General features: G+C 41.3%; 1 protein-coding gene across 1 annotated transcript; it reads right to left on the reverse strand.

Annotated features, from left to right (window-relative positions):
• Positions 1–213: 213 nt before the first annotated feature.
• Positions 214–4,272, reverse strand: LOC115928500 (uncharacterized protein K02A2.6-like). Its single transcript, XM_030995749.1, has one exon. The coding sequence runs from the start codon at positions 4,270–4,272 to the stop codon at positions 214–216; it is 4,059 nt and encodes a 1,352-aa protein (XP_030851609.1).
• Between the last annotated feature and the right edge of the window lie 16,247 nt (positions 4,273–20,519).

Raw genomic sequence — 20,519 nt, forward strand, 5'->3', positions numbered from 1 at the left:
TCTTTTACAATCATATAACTGCACAAAATAATATTTCAAAGCAAAAAATATCGGAGTCCTTTTGAGTTCTTGTGAGTCTTCATAGTGTCAGAAGATTTGGGATTGTGTTTAGAGTCCAGTTTCTTCAAATTTTAAAAAAAGTTCAAATGTCCAAACAGAGTTAGATGAAGTGATGTCATTCACGTATCTCGCGAATGTTCTCTTTTTAAGTGTTCAAAATGTTACGAAATCTTTCATCTTATGCGGTTCTCGACGTTGTCTGTTTGAACGTCTCAGCGAGTTTGTGTCGTTCTCGTCAAGCGTCTCAGATGTACCATCACCGCGAAACTTCACAGGACTTGTAGTGGTAGATTGACGCTGCTCTGTAGTCCTCACCTTGGGTTGGTTGTTGTCCTGGCATTCCCAGTTAAACATGTTGGGAATAGGATCAAGTGTATCTGACGTGGATGAGGTCGCTCTGAGATGTTCTCTGTTTCTACGAAGTGTTTGACCATCACAGCGAACTTCATATGATCGATCGTCTATTTTCTTCAGGATCACCGCTTTCTTCCATTTCTTTCTATGGTTGAATGGTTTCACACGTACAGTTGCTCCAAGTGGAAGATCCTTGAGCTTCCTTGTATTTCTGTTGAAATACTTCTCCTGTCGTCTCTGGTTTGAATTGAGTTTCTCGACATCAGGTCCTGAGTCACGATCAGGCATCAACAACTGAGTTGTGGTGGGTAGGAGTGTACGTGTTCGTCTACCCATGAACCTTTGCGCAGGACTGGTCTGGGTACCTTGAGTTGGTGTATTACGAACGTTGAGTAAGGCTAGATCAACGTTATCTCCAGTGTCCTTGCATTTGGTAAGCAGTCTTTTGGCAGTCTTAACAGCAGACTCTGCCTTGCCATTTGCCTTGCTGTTGTGAGGTGAGATGGTGTTATGCTTGATTCCCATCTCTTTGGCAAACTCAGCAAAGTCCCTTGAAGAGAAAGGAAGTCCATTGTCTGAGACAATGGTCTCTGGCACTCCATAGCGTCCGATGTGACGTTTCAGTCGCTTGATAACTGCGGGGGCAGTCGTCCTCTGTAGCTTTTCTATCTCAAAGAAATTGGAGTAGTAACAGACCATAATGAGATAGTTCTCGTTATCATGATGGAAGAGATCGATTCCAATTCTTGACCATGGCCTGTCAGAGATAGGATGAGACATCAAAGGTTGGGCAGGTTGAGAGACTGAGTTTTCTTGACAGGTCTCGCATGTCTGGATCCACTCCTTTATCTCCTTGTTCATACCTGGCCAATAGACATATTCACGGGCTCTTCTCAAAGTTCCTTCGACTCCATTGTGGCCAATGTGTAACTCCTCCTTGATCTGTCGCCTCATCTGCTTAGGGATTACCAGCCGTTCTCCCTTGAAAATCAGATCATCAGTCACCGAAAGTTCATCTCTGAAACTGAAGTATGGAGTCAGTGACAAAGGAAGCTTTGTCTTGTTGTCTGGCCACCCATCAAGTATGGTGTCTTTGAGCTGGGAGAGAGTTGGATCTTGGGTAGTCTGTCTCTTTATCTCAGCTATCTTGTCATCAGGGAGAGACAAGAGTTTGACAGCATTCACCACCTCTAGATCATGCTGTCCGCTCTCATACGGAAGAGAAGCACGGCTTAGTGCATCAGCCAAGATGTTGTCCTTCCCTTTAAGGTATTTCACTTCAACATCATACGCCATGGCGCGTAGTAACATTCCTTGTAGGCGTTTGGGAGCTTTGTCCAGGGCCTTCTTCACAATGCACTCCAGTGGTTTGTGGTCACTATATACTGTTGTCTTACGACCAAAAGTGAACTGATTCCACTTTTCCAGTGCAAAGACTATTGCTAGCATCTCCTTCTCAATGACAGAGTATCTGGTCTCAGGATCACTCAGCATCCTACTGGCATATGCTATTGGTTGACCATCCTGTAGCATCACAGCACCTAACCCTGTAGCACTGGCATCAGTTTGGATTTGAAGTGGCTTGCTTTGGTTGTAGAACGCCAACACAGGAGCTTGTATCAGCATCTCTTTCAGCAACCTAAAGGCTTTGTCATGGTTGGAGTCCCAAGTCCACGCAGAGTTGTTGTGGGTTAAGTCATTGAGAGGCTTCATGACATCAGATAGTTTGGGCAGATACCTGGCCAAATAATTGACCATGCCACGTAAGCGATGGATGTCATCCTTGCAGGTTGGAGAACTCATGTTCAGGATTGCATCGATCTTGGATGGATCAGCTTTCAGTCCAGAGTTGGATACTATGTGGCCTAGGAACGAGATTTCCTTCAGTCGAAATTGGCATTTCTCCTTGTTCAACACTATGCCAATAGTTTGACATCTCTGTAGAAGACTCTGTAGTCGGGTATCATGCTCAGCATCACTGTTACCCCAGATTATGATGTCATCTGCCACACATCGTACCCCTTGAAGACCATCCAGTGCTAGATGAAGTCTCTTTTGGAAGATTTCGCTGCTAACCTTCAAGCCAAATGGTAGACGTTTCCATTTATACCTTCCCCATGGTGTTGCAAAGGTAGTTAGCAGACTTGAGTCGTCGTCAAGAACACAGTGCAAATATCCATCTTTTAGATCACAGATGGAGAAGACCGTTGCATTGGACAGTTGAGGCAGGATATCATCGAGAACAGGCAGAGGATAATGTTCTCTTTTCAGCACGAGATTGAGTGGTCTAGGGTCTAAGCACACACGCACTTTACCAGATTTCTTCTGTACAACAGCCATCTGGCTTACCCAGTCAGTTGGAGAACTTACTTCCTCAATCAGGTCTCTTGTCTGCAGTGCATCAAGTTCATCCTTCACAATACTTCTCAAGGATTCTGGTATCACTCTAGCAGGACGAACACTAGGGGTAGCATCATCCATAACAGTCAGATGAACATCGTTCCCCGGCAGAGTACCAGTCACAGAGGATGAGAAGACCACAGGATACTCTTTGTGAAGATTCTCAGGAGCTAGGTTGCAGACATTCTCAGGAAATATGTTGTGGACTATTTCCATAGATTCGTAGTGAACAGTGATAAGCTGCATCTTCTCAGAAGCTGTTTTGCTTAGCAGTGGAGTCAGATCCTCCTTAACTATGACATAGTCAATCCTGTACTTTTTTCCAGTAGCTGGATTCCTTGTCACGACTTTGCACTTTCCCACAGCACGTAGTAGCGGAGAGTGGTTCCACATCCGGAGATGGATGCATTCATTTCTCACTACATCTTCTTCAGACAGAAACTTCTGTGGGAGAACACTCACTGTTGCTCCAGAGTCCAACTGGAACTGTACTCTTCGACCATTTAGTAGCATGTTGCAAAAAATTGGTCCATCTTCAGGACTTACTGTATTTATCTGTACAACACTGATACTTTCAGTGGAGGAGTACTCATCATCTTCGAGTTGGTGAACACTCTTGGAAGTACACACTGCAGATCCCTTGAAGTGATTGGGCTTATGGCACACATTGCACTTTTGACCCCATGCAGGGCAGCATTCCTTCTTCATTTCGTGTGATTTATTACAGAACTTGCACTTTTTGAGCTCTTTCGGCTTCTGCTTTACAAACTTCTGCTTTCCACTTCCAGTTTTAGCATGTTTAGGGAAAGGTTTTCGATTCACCCTGTTGATTTCCTCACTTTTCAACGCCTTCATGTGAGTAGACGTCGCTTCAACTGCTTTACAAACATCAATGGCAGTAGAGAGGTCAAGATCAGATTTGGAGATGAGTAGTTCTCGCATACGATCATCACGTACTCCCAGTAGAACACGATCAACAAGCAATTTGTCATTCATGCAGTCACAGAATCCACACGTCTTACTCATTGTACGCAGAGCTGTCACATACTGTTCAATAGATTCACCATCTTCCTGACTGCGTTGATTGAACTTGAATCTTTCAAAGAATTCTCTGCTCTCACCAAGGAAATGTTTATCAAACTTATCCAGTATCACAGAGCATTTCACACTTTCAGCGGCATTAGCAAACTTCATGCCGTTGTAGACACGCAGACAATCTTGTCCCACACTGTGCAGTAGTAGTGCAGTTTGGTACCGATCTGGTTGTTTGGAGAGGTTTGTGAGAATAGTGTAGTTGTCCCATTGCTGTCTCCAGATTTTCCACCCTTCAACTAGACCTACATTTCCCGCAGCCGCATGGAAATGACCAGGGGGTTGGACAGAAGGCTTTACGAAATGGGCTCCTTGCAAATCACCCTCAGTACCCTCAGTACCCTCAGGAGACACAGTGTCAGGCATGTTGTACACCACAGCAAACAATTCAGACAGAGATCTCGAATTTCAATGCTTTGCATGCAAGTAACACTACACAAACTTACATGAGAGGGGCTGACTATACGTTGAGTTGACTCTCAAAGTAAACAGGTGAATTCCAGTTCATAACACGGTATGCAGACGCATAATAGAGTTATAGGTGTATTACAAACACTTTCCTACATGGATTTACAAACTTTCACCGCTGTCATCATGTTTCAAGCTTAGTTCGATGGCATTTAATGTCAGACGACAAAGGATAGTACAGTCAGATTGGTATAGTAACGAGAGAGTGGCTTTTAATACTGATGGGGCTTTCTGGCGCCCTCTTTTGATTGAAGCTTTACATGTGTTCTTCTAAAATCTCAGAAACAATATTGACACAATAGGTAGGGCGAAAGAAAGGCATCAACAGTGACCTTGATGGGATGGTACTATGCCTACGAAGTTTGAAAGAAATTGGGATAGGGGAAAGAACCTAGAAAGGGCTCGCAAGCACTGCGTGCACAAACCAATGGGATTTGGTGCATGTTTGACATTGCAATCAAGTTCGTTCTGGGGGCCAAAAGCGTGAACCCGATATGCCCCATAGACAATGCGTGTAATGAATGGGCGGAAAACGTGCAGGATCTGTATTATGACCGGAGTTAAATTGTTTTTTCTCTCTCTCTTTACGTCTCTTTATGGGCCGTATTTGGTATCACTAGAAAGAGAATTTCATGGTTGTTATTGTAAACCACTCTCTTTTTTTCTATGATAATCCTATCGAAACACGTGATGTAAAATAGATTTATAGGACAAAATGGCGTCTTAAATGGCCCCCTTGACCAATTTCAAAAATCCGGCCAAGAGGTGCCCTGCGTATTGGAACTCGGCATGTCACTGCAAATTTTCAAGGAAAAAAAGGACGTTTAAGGGGCGAAAAGCAGTCTGAAAAAATGACGTCATAGCCGAAACGTGCTAGGTTCGGGCGGAAACTCGGCGGAATTCGTGTAGTGACCTTTGTTCAAATGCGATTTACTCACAATTTTCTGTGTGAACATATATTATACTTGGTATCATCCGAAAGGGCACTTCAATGCGGTCAGTTTGACACCATTGTTAACTGCGCGCAATGTATTGCGCGCATTGAACGCGCTATTACGTAATCCATAGTAAATTCATCATTTTTGGCGATAACTTTGCGCTGACATATTCGAATTTTACCAAACTTTGTAAACAGTTGTCACGTATATGGATACATATGTCTGCCAATTTTAATTGATGTAGGTATAACGATCGCCATTTTAGAGCAAGTTGAAGTTATTTCGGAATTTTCTTGAAAATGGCGAATTTGGAGGGCAATTTTCTCAAATTTGGTTAGTGATAGGGTATATAATTTTGTATATGGCTGGAAAGGGCATATGTTCAAGTATCTAAATCCCAAAAGGGTACGGGTTTGCCAAGCCATAATGGAGATACGGCCACAGAAAGAAAGCCAATTCCCAGAACTTTAGAAGGCGCTATTTATGTTGTGCAAAGCCATTGGAGCGTGAAATTTGGCATGGCTATGTGCAATTATGAGATAAAGATACTGTGTGATTTAAATACAAAACAGAATTTATATGAGAAAGTTATGGCAGTTTTAGATTATTTAGGGGTCAATTTTTCAAGAATTTGAGAGATTTTTGACGGAGACGGTTTCAGATTTGAATTTTGAGTACGAAGATGGCATTTTGAAGGGCTGGTTATGCATCGCAGATTAAAGAACATCTCTTAGACTATCTAGAGGAATTTGTTAGAAGTTTGTAGGATCTAGGATAGTGGAGATAGGAAGGAAGATAGAAAGGCCTTAAAATGGACCAAAAACGGACAAAATGGCGCCTGGACGGTTATGCATGAGTGATTTCGAAAATCAAAGAATGTAGTGACCTTGATGAGATGTTAGAGACCATGCCTATGAAATTTGAAAGGAAAAGGACATGAGGAAAGCACCGAACCAGGAATAACAAACACTACGTGCAAAACGAATGCGATTTCCTGACGATAAGGATAAGGATAAGGACTAGAAATGCAATCGTGTCACAACGATGTGCGTGCAATGACGCCATGTTTCTACGTGTCAAACGAAAGAGCTTCTCTCGGACTATCCAGAGCAATTCGTACGAAGTCTGTAGCTTATGTGATATTGGAGATAGGTAGGGCGAAAGAAAGGCCTTAACAGTGACCTTGATGGGATGGTAGTGGCTATGCCTACGAAGTTTGAAAGAAATTGGGATAGGGAAAGAACCTAGAAAGGGCTCGCAAGCAATGCGTGCAAAAACCAACGGGATTTGGTGCATGTTCGTCATTGCAATAAAGATCGTTCTGGGAGCCAAAAGCGTGAACCCGATATGTCCCATAGACAATGCGTGTAATGCATGGGCGGAAAACGTACAGGATCTGTATTATGACCGGAGTTAAATTGTTTTTTCTCTCTCTCTTGATGTCTCTTAATGGGCCGTATTTGGTATCATTGGAAAGAGAATTTCATGGTTGTTATTGTAAACCACTCTCTTTTTTTCTATGAGAAACCAATCGAAACACGTGATGTAAAATAGATTTATAGTACAAAATGGCGTCTTTAATGACCCCCTCGACCAATTTCAAAAATCCGGCCACGAGGTGCCCTGCGTACTGCAACTCTAAATGTCACTGCAAAATTTTAAGAAAAAAAAAGGATGTTTAGGGGGCGAAAAAAAGTCTGAGAAATGCCGTCTTAGCCGATACGTGTTATAATATTGGGCGGAAAGCGTATAGTGACCCTTATTCAAATGTGATTTACTCAAAATTTTCTATGTGAACATATACCATACTTGGGATCATTCGAAAGGGCACTTCATTGCGGTCAGTTTAACACCATTGTCATCTGCGCGCAATGTACTGCACGCATTATAGGCACTATTACGTAATGCATAGCAAATTCATCATTTTTGGCGATAACTTTGTGCTGACATATTAAAATTTTACTAAACTTGGCAGACAGTTGTCACTTATATGGATACATATATCTGCCAAGTTTCATTGATATAGGTATAAAGATCGCTATTTTAGAGCAAGTTGAAGTTATTTTGGAATTTTCTCGAAAATGGCGAATTTGGAGGGCATTTTTCTCAAATTTGGTCAGTGTTAGGGTATATAATTTTGTATATGGCTGGAAAGGGCATATCTTCAAGTATCTAAATCCAAAAAGGGTACGGGTTTGCCGAGCCATTATGGAGATACGGCCACAGAAAGAAAGCCAATTCCCAGAAATTTAGAGGGCGCTATTTATGTTTTGCATAGACATTGGAGCATGAAATTTGGCATGGCTATGTGCAATTATGAGATAAGGATAATGTAAGATTTAAACACAAAACGGAGTTTATATGAGAAAGTTAGGGCAGTTTTAGATTTTTAGGGGTCCATTTTTCAAGAATTTGAGAGATTTTTGACGGAGTCAGTTTCAGATTTAAATTTTGAGTACGAAGATGGCATTTTAAAGGTCAAGTCATATGTCGCAGATGAAAGAACATCTCTCAGACTATCTAGAGGAATTTGTTAGAAGTTTGTAGGATCTAGGATAGTGGAGATGAGAAGGAAGAAAGAAAGGCCTTAAAATGGACCAGAAACGGACAAAATGGCGTCTGGACGGTTATGCATGAGTGATTTCAAAAATCGAAAAAGTAGGTGACCTTGATGAGATGCTAGAGACTATGTCTATGAAATTTGAAATGAAAAGGACATGAGGAAAGCACCTAACTAGGAATAACAAACACTACGTGCAAAACGAATGTGATTTTTGGACGATAAGAATATTAATGGGGCAGAATGTGAACGAAAACAAGGCAATGACGAAGGTTCGTCATTGCAAAAAGGAAAAGGAGGAAAAGGAGAATATTAATGGGGCAGAATGTGAACGAAAACAAGGCAATGACGAAGGTCGTCATTGCAAATATTAGGAATATAGGTTCTTTAACATGCTTTTATACAGATGCTTCACAAAACGAGATGAATGTAGGGTTTATAACACTAGCCAAAAGGCAGAAACAATGGAGTCATTCCCCCAATAGGAATGCGTCAGCTTTCTGCAAGAATGGTGCAAGAAGGTCGTTAGGAGACCGTTCGTGCTTTTTATTGTAAGTGACAGTAAAGGCCTTCTTGCGGGTAGTCAACGACTGGTTTCCAGCAACGCTGGTGATGTAATCTGAAAGGTCTAAAGGCGACGAACACGTCGGTGAAGTCTCGAGCACTAGGAGCTGAGTATACGGGTACACCGATACCACAGAGCGAGCGTGACGATGGGTCAGTGGTAGTGTTAAGCATCCGGCTTATGAATAATTCTAGACGAGGAATTGATTAAAAACAAGCAATATCGTGATTCCTCTTTATAATGACCCCCCCCCCCCCCCCCCGACCCACCACTGAAGGTGCTATCTACTTAACTCATACACATTTTCTGAAGGGAAAAAATCCCCCCCCCCCCTCCTCTGGTCATATTTCAGAGTATATAGTAATTACATCCGGGCAAACAGTGACCTTCCACCTACTTCTGTTTAGAGGTCATCTGTCGGTAGTGGTCATCCATATTGTCTCCCTGCCCCTCTAGAAGGCAATGTGTGTTGAGGAACCTCTCTAGAAAGGCCGCCTGTCTACAGTGTTATAAATTCGATTGGATGGCCTTAACAAAAATGCTTAACTGTATTCACTGTTCCTAGCCAAGGTATAAATCAAAGTTTCATGCCTCCAGGTCAAAAACCATTATAGCTTTTAGGGATCTATTCCTTTCCATTAAGACAAATATTTAGCTTTATCAGGGGAATTCGGCAGCCCGATCAAATGCACCGATAAAAGAAAAATACAGGCATAATAGGCTCGAAACTTGTGCCATCCGAATATACAGTGCGTCTTTGACATTTTATATCATAAATGGACTATGTTTAGTTTCTCGTGGATATTTCCTATCTTTTACAAACTAATTCTAGAATGTCGTTGAAAATTTCTAAATATATTCAATGGACTACATCATGCGAAATAATGCACTAAAAATCTAGACAGACGACTATCTTAATTAATGAATGTTAACATTTAAGCAATGAACGCATCGATGCCAAACACTACGCGTCCATAATGCCAGCTTTATCCTACAGAATGATATTGTAAAATATAACCAGCGACTAAAATCGGAAGGCAACTGCAAATAGAGAGCATTGCCAGGAAGAATGTCGGAAGAGCTTGTATTGCCAATGGCAGGAACGACCTTCTTTGGGTGTTCATCAACTGTTATCTCAAGCAAATCTATATATTATGCAAGACACACACTTCTTCCAGTCACACAAGACACCCGACGATGATTCTATAAATTATCACTTCCAACATCTGATGATGATGTTCACCTGCTGTATTTATGCCATTCTATAAATCAAACACCTTCTTCACATGCAGGGTGCAAAGTGAATAAGTTCCCTCACAGTATAGGACGTGTGATGATACAACCAAGCTCAAGCTCCACCCCCCCCCCCCCCCCACGGCGCTCTATTTTATCTCTGTTTCTCTCTCTATCCCCCCCCCCCCTCTAGATCTCTCGCTCTCTGTTTCTCTTCCCCTTCGTCTCCCTTTTGCTCTCTACATCTACCTCCCTTTTTCTCTTACCACCCCTATCTTTCTCTCTCTCTCTCTCTCTCTCTCCCTTGCTTTAACTACATTGCATATTCAATTTCACCAAGACATCAGTACATTATTGCTTAATTCACCTTAACATCATCTGAGGGCATGACCGAGACAAACCTTTTTTTGGAAAACTCGGTTTGTGGAGGTTGAGCAAAAATAAAATTAATTCAAGATTACGTTTTACTGTGTTCAAAGAGTTTTTAAGAGAATAGAACCACTTTGTCCTGTCCGAAGACCACTACATGGAAATTCACCCACACATAAAAAGATAAATGTCTTTCCAGACAAAATATGTATCATTTTATGCAACAAGACAAAGTGTTAGATCATTGTGTACATCGGCAAAGAAAGAAGCAAAATAGATCATACAGACGCAGGTTATCCCATTATGAAGGTTATCTTGCTCAGGGAATTTAATGTATTCACGTAGGACGATTTGGCCATGTTTTTGGTCTTTAAGAGCTTGAAATTGTGCTTTTAAGCCATCTGCTTTAAGATTGCCTCAAGGATGCGTCTAGACAGTCTTCATGTTATCATGAGGAGATACTAATGAGCAAGCAGGTGAATAGTGTGCATTCCAAGTAGCTACAAGTAGGTCAATCAGCAAATTGTTCCCTGGCGTAATAGGGATACAGACATTTGAAAATTGAAGCTTTTATTCTCTTCAATTTGGTAATGTTTTATATATCTAACGTCATCTTTCCTAATATACCATATTTAAAATCAAAACTTATTTCATAATACTTCCTACTTAATGCTCTTCAAGTTTGTAATGTTTTATATTTTAACGTCATCTTTCCTGATAGGGCTCGAATTACCCACCGGCAATCGGCAATTTGCCGCAATGCCCCTCTCACTGGCCGGAATGCCCTTTTCAAAATCAAACCGTTTACGGCCACAATATTTTAATCCACAAAAGTTTTGCCGACATTATAGTCATCGTAAGCCAACCCGACTTGTAATGTTCAAAAGGGTTTTGTTGCCCATACGGAGCTCTAAAAACAATGATAGTCGGCAAGGTTTTGTTGCCCATACGGATTTCCAAAAACAATAATAGTCGGCAAGGTTTTGTTGCCCCTCCGGCGCTCTAAAAACAATAATAGTCGGCAAGGTTTGTTGCCCATACGGAGCTCTAAAAACAATAATAGTCGGCAAGGTTTTGTTGCCCCTCCGGAGCTCTAAAAACAATGATAGTCGGCAAGGTTTTGTTGCCCCTCCGGAGCTCTAAAAACAATAATAGTCGGCAAGGTTTTGTTGCCCCTCCGGAGCTCTAAAAACAATAATAGTCGGCAAGGTTTTGTTGCCCCTCCGGAGCTCTAAAAACAATGATAGTCGGCAAGGTTTTGTTGCCCCTACTGTGCACAAAAAACAATAATAGTCGGCAAGGTTTTGTTGCCCCTCCGGAGCTCTAAAAACAATGATAGTCGGCAAGGTTTTGTTGCCCCTCCGGAGCTCTAAAAACAATATTTATCGGCAAGGTTTTAGTGCCCGTACGGATCTTTAAAACAATAATAATCGGCAAGGTTTTGTTGCCCCTCCGGAGCTCTAAAAACAATAATTACCGGAAGGTTTTGTTGCCCCTACGAAGCTCTAAAAACAATAATAGTCGGCAAGGTTTTTGTGCCCCTACGGAGATCAAAAAACAATATTTATCGGCAAGGCTTTGTTGCCCCTACGGAGATCTAAAACAATGATAATCGGCAAGACTTTGTTGCCCCTACGGAGATATAAAAACAATAATTATTGGCGAGACTTAATTGCCACTATGGAACTCCTAAATTTATTGGCGGGACTTAATTGCCGATACGGAGATATGAAAGAATGTCTTCATCCAAATGACTGAAACGTTGGGCACAAAAACCGTAATGACTCAGGCTTAGTTTTTCAATCCATCCTTTTTATTTGGACCAATCAATATCGGGAAGTTTTGTTTACCCATCGTTGGTTCAACATCTTCACTTCGCGTTGTGACCTTTTTTGGTGCGTTTTCACAGTTTTTAATCAGTGAAAAACTTGGATTTTTCTCGGGAGGAGGGTCTGGAATTAAATCAGAAAAGGATTAAGAGTCGAGATAATGGTACAAAGAATCGTCTTCTTTCCCATACGTTTTAATCCAAACGTCATAGCTTCCGCCCATCGCGCGGGAGGGGTGTGAATTGAGTTCAGAAAGGATTTATACCGGTAGTCGAGACGAATCGTCTTCTTTCCCTAATAATTTATTAAAAACGTCTAAGCTTCCGCGCTTCCCTTGGAATTCAGAAAAGGATAAAGAGTCAAGAACGGTACAACGAATCGTCTTCCAGAGCTGCCGACCATTCCGTTTTTGCCGGAATTACTCCGTTTTTTCCTCTAAATTACGGTATTACGTTTTTTCTTCATAAAATACGTTTTTTAATAATTTTTTTAATAATTTTTAAAAAAAAATTTTTTTACATACCCGGGCCACATCAAACAACTGCCCTAAAATGGTGATTTGATCACAAATTCAATAGAAAACTAATTTTAAAACATACTTGAAGAGAAAAATATTCTCAAAAAAAATGAAATGCCGATAATACCAAATTACCACAAAAAAATTACCTGCTTGTATGGAAAAAACAGCATGATGAATGAACATTTCTGCATTGGAAGTGTGTCGCGCGTGGTTGTAAGTTTCGTTTTTATGAATTCCTTTTTTTGGCTTGAAATTCCTTTTTTTTGCCATCATGATTCCTTTTTTTGGTCGCTCAAGGTTGGCAGCTCTGGTCTTCTTTCTCTAATAATTCAATGAAACGTCAAAGGGGGAAACTCCCCACTCCCTCCAGCTCCCCTCCCCCCCCCCCCCCCAATTTTTTTTTGAAAAGCATTTTAAAGAGATAAAGAAAGAAAGAGAGCAAGAAAGAAAAATTAGTTAACTACCAGTTTCTCAACAAAATAAGGTATCAAAAATTGCTCATCTGACATTAATTAAATGCCTAAAACCCCTGAGCTTCCGTGGGCTGTGGGCTCTGCCCCCGGGACCCAACCAAGGGCCCTTTGGCAGGCCCCTTGATACTCATCTGACTGCAATTTAGTGCCTAAAACCCTTGATCTTCTGGGGGCTCCGCCCGCTGGACCTCACGCCAATCAGTGTCCTGCCAGTGTCACAAATAAAGTATAAAAATATGTTCATCTGACCGTAATCAAATGCTTAAACCCCTGAGCTTCCGGGGGCTCTGCCCCCTGGACCCCACTGGATGCTAATCTGACGGTAATGTAATGCTTTAAACCCATGGGCTTCTGGGGGCTCCGCCCGCTGGACCTCACGCCAATCAGTATCCTGCCAGTGTCACAAATAAGGTATAAAAATATGTTCATCTGACCGTAATCAAATGCCTGAAACCCCTGAAATTCAGGTTTCCGCACCCTCGACTCCACCAGGGGCCCTGAGGCGGGCCCCTGAATGCTTATCTGACCTTACTTTGCCTTCAACCCATGAGTTTCCGGGGGCGGACAAGGTATCAAAAGATGTTCATCTGACCGCAGGCACGTAGCCGGGGGGGGGTGGGGGGGGCAGTGGGGGCGCCCCCCCCCCCCAAAAAAAGCCAAAAAAAGAGAGGAGAGAAAAGGAAGAGGACGTATGAAGAAAAAGAACATTTTTGAAATTCAGACAAGGATTAAGGGTCGAGAACGGTACAACAAATCGTCCTTTCTCTAATGATTTAATAAAACGTAAAAGCTTCCGCGCTTGGCGCGGGAGGGGGAAACTGTATTCATGCAGACAAGGATTAAGAGTCGAGAACAGTACAACGAATCGTCTTCTTTCTCTAATGATTTAATAAAACGTAAAAGCTTTCGCGCTGAATTCAGATGAGGAGTAAGAGTCGAGAGCGGTACAACGAATCGTCTTCTTTCTCTAATGATTTAATGAAATGTAAAAGCTTCTGTGCTTCGCGCGCGCGGATTGGGGCGGGGGGAACTGAATTCAGACGAGAATTAAGAGTCGAGAACGGTACAACGAATCGTCTTCTTTCTCTAATGATTTAATGAAACGTAAAAGCTTCCGAGCTTTGCGCGGGAGGGGGGGGGGGTGAATTTAGACGAGGATTAAGAGTAAAAAATGGTACAACGAATCCTCTTCTTTCTCTAATGATTTAATGAAACGTACATGTAAAAGGTTCCGCGCTTTGCGCGGAAGGAGGGGAACTGTATTCAGACGAGCAGGCACGTACGCAGGGGGGGGGGGGTTTGGGGCGTTGAACCCCCCCCCCCCTTTGGTTTTTTTTATGTCTGTATTTTGGAGCAACCCCCCCCCCCTTTTTTTGTGATGTTTTTTTTTTTTTTAAATGAAACACACACACACACACAAATTATGCCAATGGCTGATCCAAAAAAAGGTGACCCCCCCCCCCCACCCCAACGGGAACAAAATGTCAAATTTTCAAATTTCGAGACCAAAAAAAAAAAAAGTGTCCTCTTACCCCCCCCCCCCCCCCCCCCCCCCCCCCCCCCCCCCCCCCCCCCCCCCCCCGCTTATTCAGCGGCTGGCTGATTCGTTGCGATTTTTTTTGGGACAAACAAAAAAAGAGTGGGCCCCCCCCCCTAAGAAATCCTGGATCCGCCCCTGGGTGCACATATCCCCCCCCCCCCACCTTGAAAACAACGGCGTGAGGTGATTTTACGCGCACTTTCCACGTTGGCCTTAGTGCCCCTTAGGATAAATTTGTGCCCCTTTCAGTGGATTTGTGCCCTCTCAAAAAAGTGGCCTTGACCCAAATTTGATGTAATTCGAGGCCTGTATACCATATTTAAAATCTAAACCTGTTTTATAATACTCCAGTCACTTTCATTTATTTCGGTTCAAATGACATTTCAAGTCAATATCATGAATAAGCTAGAATACTTTCTCGAAAATATAGCGAGGACTATTATCATGTTGAAAAGATAACATTGACGTACGGTTAATAGCGGCCGCTACCATCATTTTTTAGAAAACCTGGAGCGCTTCTTCCATATGTCCATTTGCTTTTTGATGGCCTCAAGGATGGAACTGGACATCCTTCTTGTTATCGTAGAGAGACACTTGATGAGCAGAAAGTTGAGTTGGGTATTCCAAAGAGATGCATAAACCAGTAAATCGGTCCCCGGTAAAATTTGGTGATGTGGCGAGGGGCCATTAGGTGGCATGTCAGATGTATTACGCGTTCGTAATTCACTCTTTAAAATAATGATAACACTAATAATAACAATCACAGCAATATTAATAATAATAGATGATGATAATAATTACAAATATAATGATAATAATAATGATAATAATAATGTGGTCTACAAAGGAAAGCCTATTAGTATCAAAGCTGTTTTTTAGGGCCCTGCAATTATTGATACTCCCAGCAATTGCCTGGTACCCATTAACCCCTGGGTGGAAAATCGCAAGTAGATTATCGTCTTGTCAAACGACATTGGTGTCGGGCTGAGATTCAAACCTTCAACCCTCAAGTATAGGATTGAGGGTCAAGTGAATTAACCACTATATTTCTACACTTCCACACTGACTAGTGCATGTATTTACTTGTTTATTTACTTCTTTAATTAACTAAGGCATCCACATGAACGGATAGAACACCCGGGATCGAATTAATTATCCGTTGTATTATTTTCTGGAAAAATTTGCTTTTGTTCCTTCCATCCACCCTATGATTTAGTTTTGACATTTGTTGATGTCGTTGTTTATGTTCTTGCCGTTAAACCACAATGCTGATGTGATTACAAGATATGATTTATAGAAAAGTGATTATTTGGATAAAATGTCTCAATGATTTTCCCAATTTTTTTTTAATATAAATATATGGATTTCTTAAGATCTCTCTTCTACAAGTCTCAGCACCGATGGAAAATTCTCGTCTACAAAGTATTTTCACTCTCAAAGCCTTGTACTGTATACTGTAAACCAGCGCACTTTCAAGGAAATGCACTTACTGATTGAAAACCACAAACACACGCATTAACACTAAAGGAGGCGGCTGATAGAAGCGGTGGTGTAGTGACACAGGGTCACGGGGGTATGCCCACCTCTAGCGAATGTTTAAAAGAAGGGGAGCGGGAAAGAGAGGAAGGAAATGGGAAGGGGTGGGGGAAGGGGAAAAAGGACGAGAAACATAGACGACAGAGACCACCTCCCGCATCCGGTGCCCCTGATCAATGGCCTTGTAAAGTTGCACTTATTTTTTCTAGTAATAAAGAAACTCCCATCCCCTCCATCGTTTCAGTGCCTTCTCCACCCCACCCCCCCCCCCCCTCGCCCTCTCCCCAGTCTCACTCCCATGAGCGGAATCGCGGGCTGTACCACTAATTGATGTAAGCATTTGGAAGTTGCGGTGTAATAGTGGCAGCTGTGTTCCCCTTCTTTAAAATCAAAGAACCCAATTATTTCTCGCTTGGCGGCTTTTCACAATTTATTGGTTTATAAATAGTTCTGAATGTAATGGCATTTTTCCCCTCGATATTTCACATAAACTGTTGAGGCTCTCACAAAGTGTTGCTTTGAAGCTGTCCGTCAATCTATTTGCAATTACTTATAGCATAATACCGATGCGTGCGCACACGCGTTTGTGTATGTGTGCGTGCGTGTGTGTGTGTGTGTGTTGATAATAATGAAAATGCTTTGGGTGTTTTTCGTAATCAAACTTCGCTGAAGAGAATCTAACCCTGGGTCAAATAAGGGACTATAAACTTGATAGAAGTGACTTGATTTAAGTATTTCCGCTCTCATAAAAATACACCTCATTTTCGCCTTCTGATGTCATTGGGTATCAATTACAATTACATGACCAAGCAATGTTGTTGATTGGGAGAAATTAAGAGGTTTTTGTCATGGGGAACACTGGATATTAAACCAAACCTAATCTAAGTTATTTTAATGTATTATTACAGAAAAACCTGAATTTGTCTTCAGTAGATTTGAACACACTTTATGGTTTATTTCTAATGTCATGGTTTATTTTTATTAATCTTTTTCTGCATGATATTGTAATATTTCGATACCCGATAACTTTACAGCGATATGATGCAATTATAACAATAATAAATGACAACAAAAATAATTTTCATTATATTACTAAAAATAAAATTATAATTATGTATTATTATCAGTATCACAATCGTTGTTATTATCAGTAGTATAGTATTATTAATATTAGAATTATTATCCTTAGCATTATTTAGCATTATCATAATTATTATTATAATCGTTATTAGTGTTATTATTATCATCCCTATCATCATCATGACTAGACCAAAATGAGGTAAATGGGTACCTGGCAGTAAATAATTCCTAAAAATGTTAGAGCGCCATATTGGCAGCCACGCTAAAGTAGGGTAGAGCGCTAGGACTGACAAGTCTGACAGACATAAGCGCTGTATATATAAGAACCCATTTATTAATATCATCATCATTGTTGTTGTTGTTGTTGGTGGTGGTGGATGTGGTGGTGGCGTGTTTTTAATGCCTCCATGCAATTTCGTGCATATCAAATTATTAGAAAAACTGACTAGCGCTCTTCTTGTTTGTATTCGTATCGTCATTAGAGCCCCTGGTAAGATGGAGGTTTTCTTCCGCATAAGATGATATCCTCTTCCTCTAATTGATGATTTAATGGTTTTCTGACAGCTCGTCTAATCGTACTGGACGACCATAAATCATTCTACTGTATGCCAACTTCCTGAGTTTAGTCAGGTTCTAAATGATAATGATTTTTCGAAATTTTTTAAAATATCGATCACTGCCTATTTTTTTTTATTTTTTGTTTTAATCGACCACAAGACATAAGGAGAAATTACACAAAGCAAAGAAAAGTCAAAACAAATGATTAGGCAGTTAGGGGCGTACACCCATAACAACTTTGTTTCTCTAATTTTCTTACATTACAGATATTTTATTCGAACTTTTCAATTTTCATAGCCAAGACTAAAAGATTATGTAGAAAACATGAGGTTTGGCTTGTACTGCATGAAATTTTAGAAAACAGCTATTCGCGTAATGAAATACGGATCACTATAGTGTATTAAGAGCATGCTTTAAAAAAATGTAATTCTAATCGATTTGTAGTATAGTGTTTTACATCTCGTGATATTTACTTATTCAATATTAGGTTTTTGCTGTGACTTGACCAGTCTTGCTTCCTCGATAATAGTATTATTTATATTAATTTTCAAATCATTGATTAATTCAGTGTTCAGTCTTGGACGCCAGTATTGATTCTATACTGACTTCAAATAATAAACAGTGTATTAATCAATGCTATTAATACGCCATCCATTTCTCACTTTACACATTAACATTATGACTGCTCGTGACCCTGCCGCTTCTAGGCATCTCACTATCCGTCTTCCCATTTCTTCACATCATCACCATACTCCGGTCACACCAACGAGACCGACAACAGTCCGAACCCAAATAAAATGTTTTACCATCGAACTATAAAATCAGTCGGTGTGGAGTAGGTTCTGCGGTGTGACTGATGTATCATACCAGTCACACCGTCAAACAAAATCGACACCAGACGAGCATCAATACCGAACGAAATATATCATACCACGAACGGTTGAGACTCGGTCAATTAGCAGTTGGTTTGGCGGTGTAAAATACGCCAGTCACACCAAAATAATCGACCGCAGACCAATATTTGACCGCTCGAAAAGGCATTATCCGAATAGTTAGTGCCCGGGAGTTTGGAGCCGGTTTGTAGCCGGTTTAGAGGTGTAACTAAGGTATTATACCAAGGCTAAACCAAAGTGTACATATATCACGTTGTTGGTTGTTTCATTCTACTATTTTTCTATATTTGCTTAGTTAAATCAAATGTTTACGACAAGTGGTTTTTTTTTACGGTCAGGGGCCTACATTTTACTAGCTTCTTAGCAAATGGGTAAATTTCTTATAATTTTAATGATCCCAAAACCTCATTTTATGATGGGTGTTGCGTGTCCTGACACTTAAAAAACTATGCCTGCTTTTTGCCTTTTGATTAAACAAAAAGTATGCATCAAAACAAAATAGCAGTAAACATCGTATAAGGCTCTTGATAATATTAACCAACAAAAGTCTAGATAGGTTTATGAAATATCGCTTAACTTCTTCAAATCATTGTTTAAAATCAACTGTCCGAAAACACGACGTTTGGGTATATATATAGTATATACTATATTTTTATAAACCTTTTTCCATTGCTTCTAGACATTATATTTCGCAGTGCACTCACATGATCAGAAATCGGCTTTATCTTTAATGTGCCTTCGGCCTCAGTATCATTCATCAGATATGATGCGCCCACGTCTGGGGGTAGGATCCTTAGGATCGTGGCGTTTCAGTTGGTCGACGGCGGACATCAGTGGCGCATTACACACAGACAGAGAGGCACATTAATCAAACATGCAGATTGAAATTGAAAAGAAGGACCTTAAATGATTGCCCAGAAACTCAGGTTTGGAGAGGAATGGAGAGCGGAGGGAGGGGGAGATAGCGACATAAGGAGAGAAGCAGAGACAGAAGAGAGGCTCTTAAAGACCGAGTCAGCACATTAAGAAGAACTTAGAAATAGAAAAAGGGTGACAGAGATAAAATCATGCTGTGAAAAGAGAGAGAGAGGGAGACAAAGATATACGGAGAGGGGGTGTACGAGGGAGAGTATGAGAGAGACAGAGAAAGACAAAGACAGACAGAGAAAGACAAAGACAGACAGAGAGAGAGAAGGGGGTAAGATCAAGCCTAGGTAGGTGTATACGGTGAATGTGGGTCATTGTGGTTGAAACCAGGACGAAGAGGGGGCAGAAAAAGAGAAAGAAACGAAGCAAATCATCATCACGATAACGATGACGATTATGACAAGGAAAAGAACAAACGGGAGATAATAATGTGTCTCAAAAGACGCCGATAACTTCCCATAATAATGCCTGATTCGACATGAACTGTATTTGGCATTAGCCCATGGAGAGGTGTTCAGGTGTTGTTCCGTCTTGTGTCAGTCTGTTGTCGGTATGGTGTCAGTCTGGTGTCATTTTGGTGTCGATCTGGTGTCGATCTGGTGTCGGTCTAGGGTCGGTCTGGTGTCAGTCTAGTGTCACTGTGGTGTCGGTCTGCTGTCGGTCTAGTGTCAGTCTTTCAGTGTGACTGGAGATGATACCCAGTCACACCGCCAAACCAATTTTAAACAGACCGATTCTTGGCCATTCGGGGTAATGTAATATTTCGTTCGGTTTTCTGTTGATCTGCAAGGTGTCGGTCTCTCTGGTGTGACCGAGGTATGAGAAAGGATACTCAATTCTGCGAGGTACACTGTATACCGTAGACAGATAGGTAGGCATACATGGTTAATATACAGAGATGGGTTTTAAATAAGAAGTCGATTTCTGAAGGTCAATAGACCGATTCAGACATAAGCTCCGGAGGCCCGCGGATAGAGGTGATTAAGGGTTGGAAATACACGTGACTTGGTGACGACATAGATATGCACAGAATTACTTTATATCTACTGTAGATAAGTGCACGAGCATATATTTAGGGGCGCAAGAGGGGCGGTTTGCCCTCCCCCCCCCCCTCCCGTTCCCCC

Source organism: Strongylocentrotus purpuratus, unplaced genomic scaffold (assembly GCF_000002235.5).
Source record: "Strongylocentrotus purpuratus isolate Spur 01 unplaced genomic scaffold, Spur_5.0 spur5_scaffold_3, whole genome shotgun sequence".
NCBI classification, from domain to species: domain Eukaryota; kingdom Metazoa; phylum Echinodermata; class Echinoidea; order Camarodonta; family Strongylocentrotidae; genus Strongylocentrotus; species Strongylocentrotus purpuratus.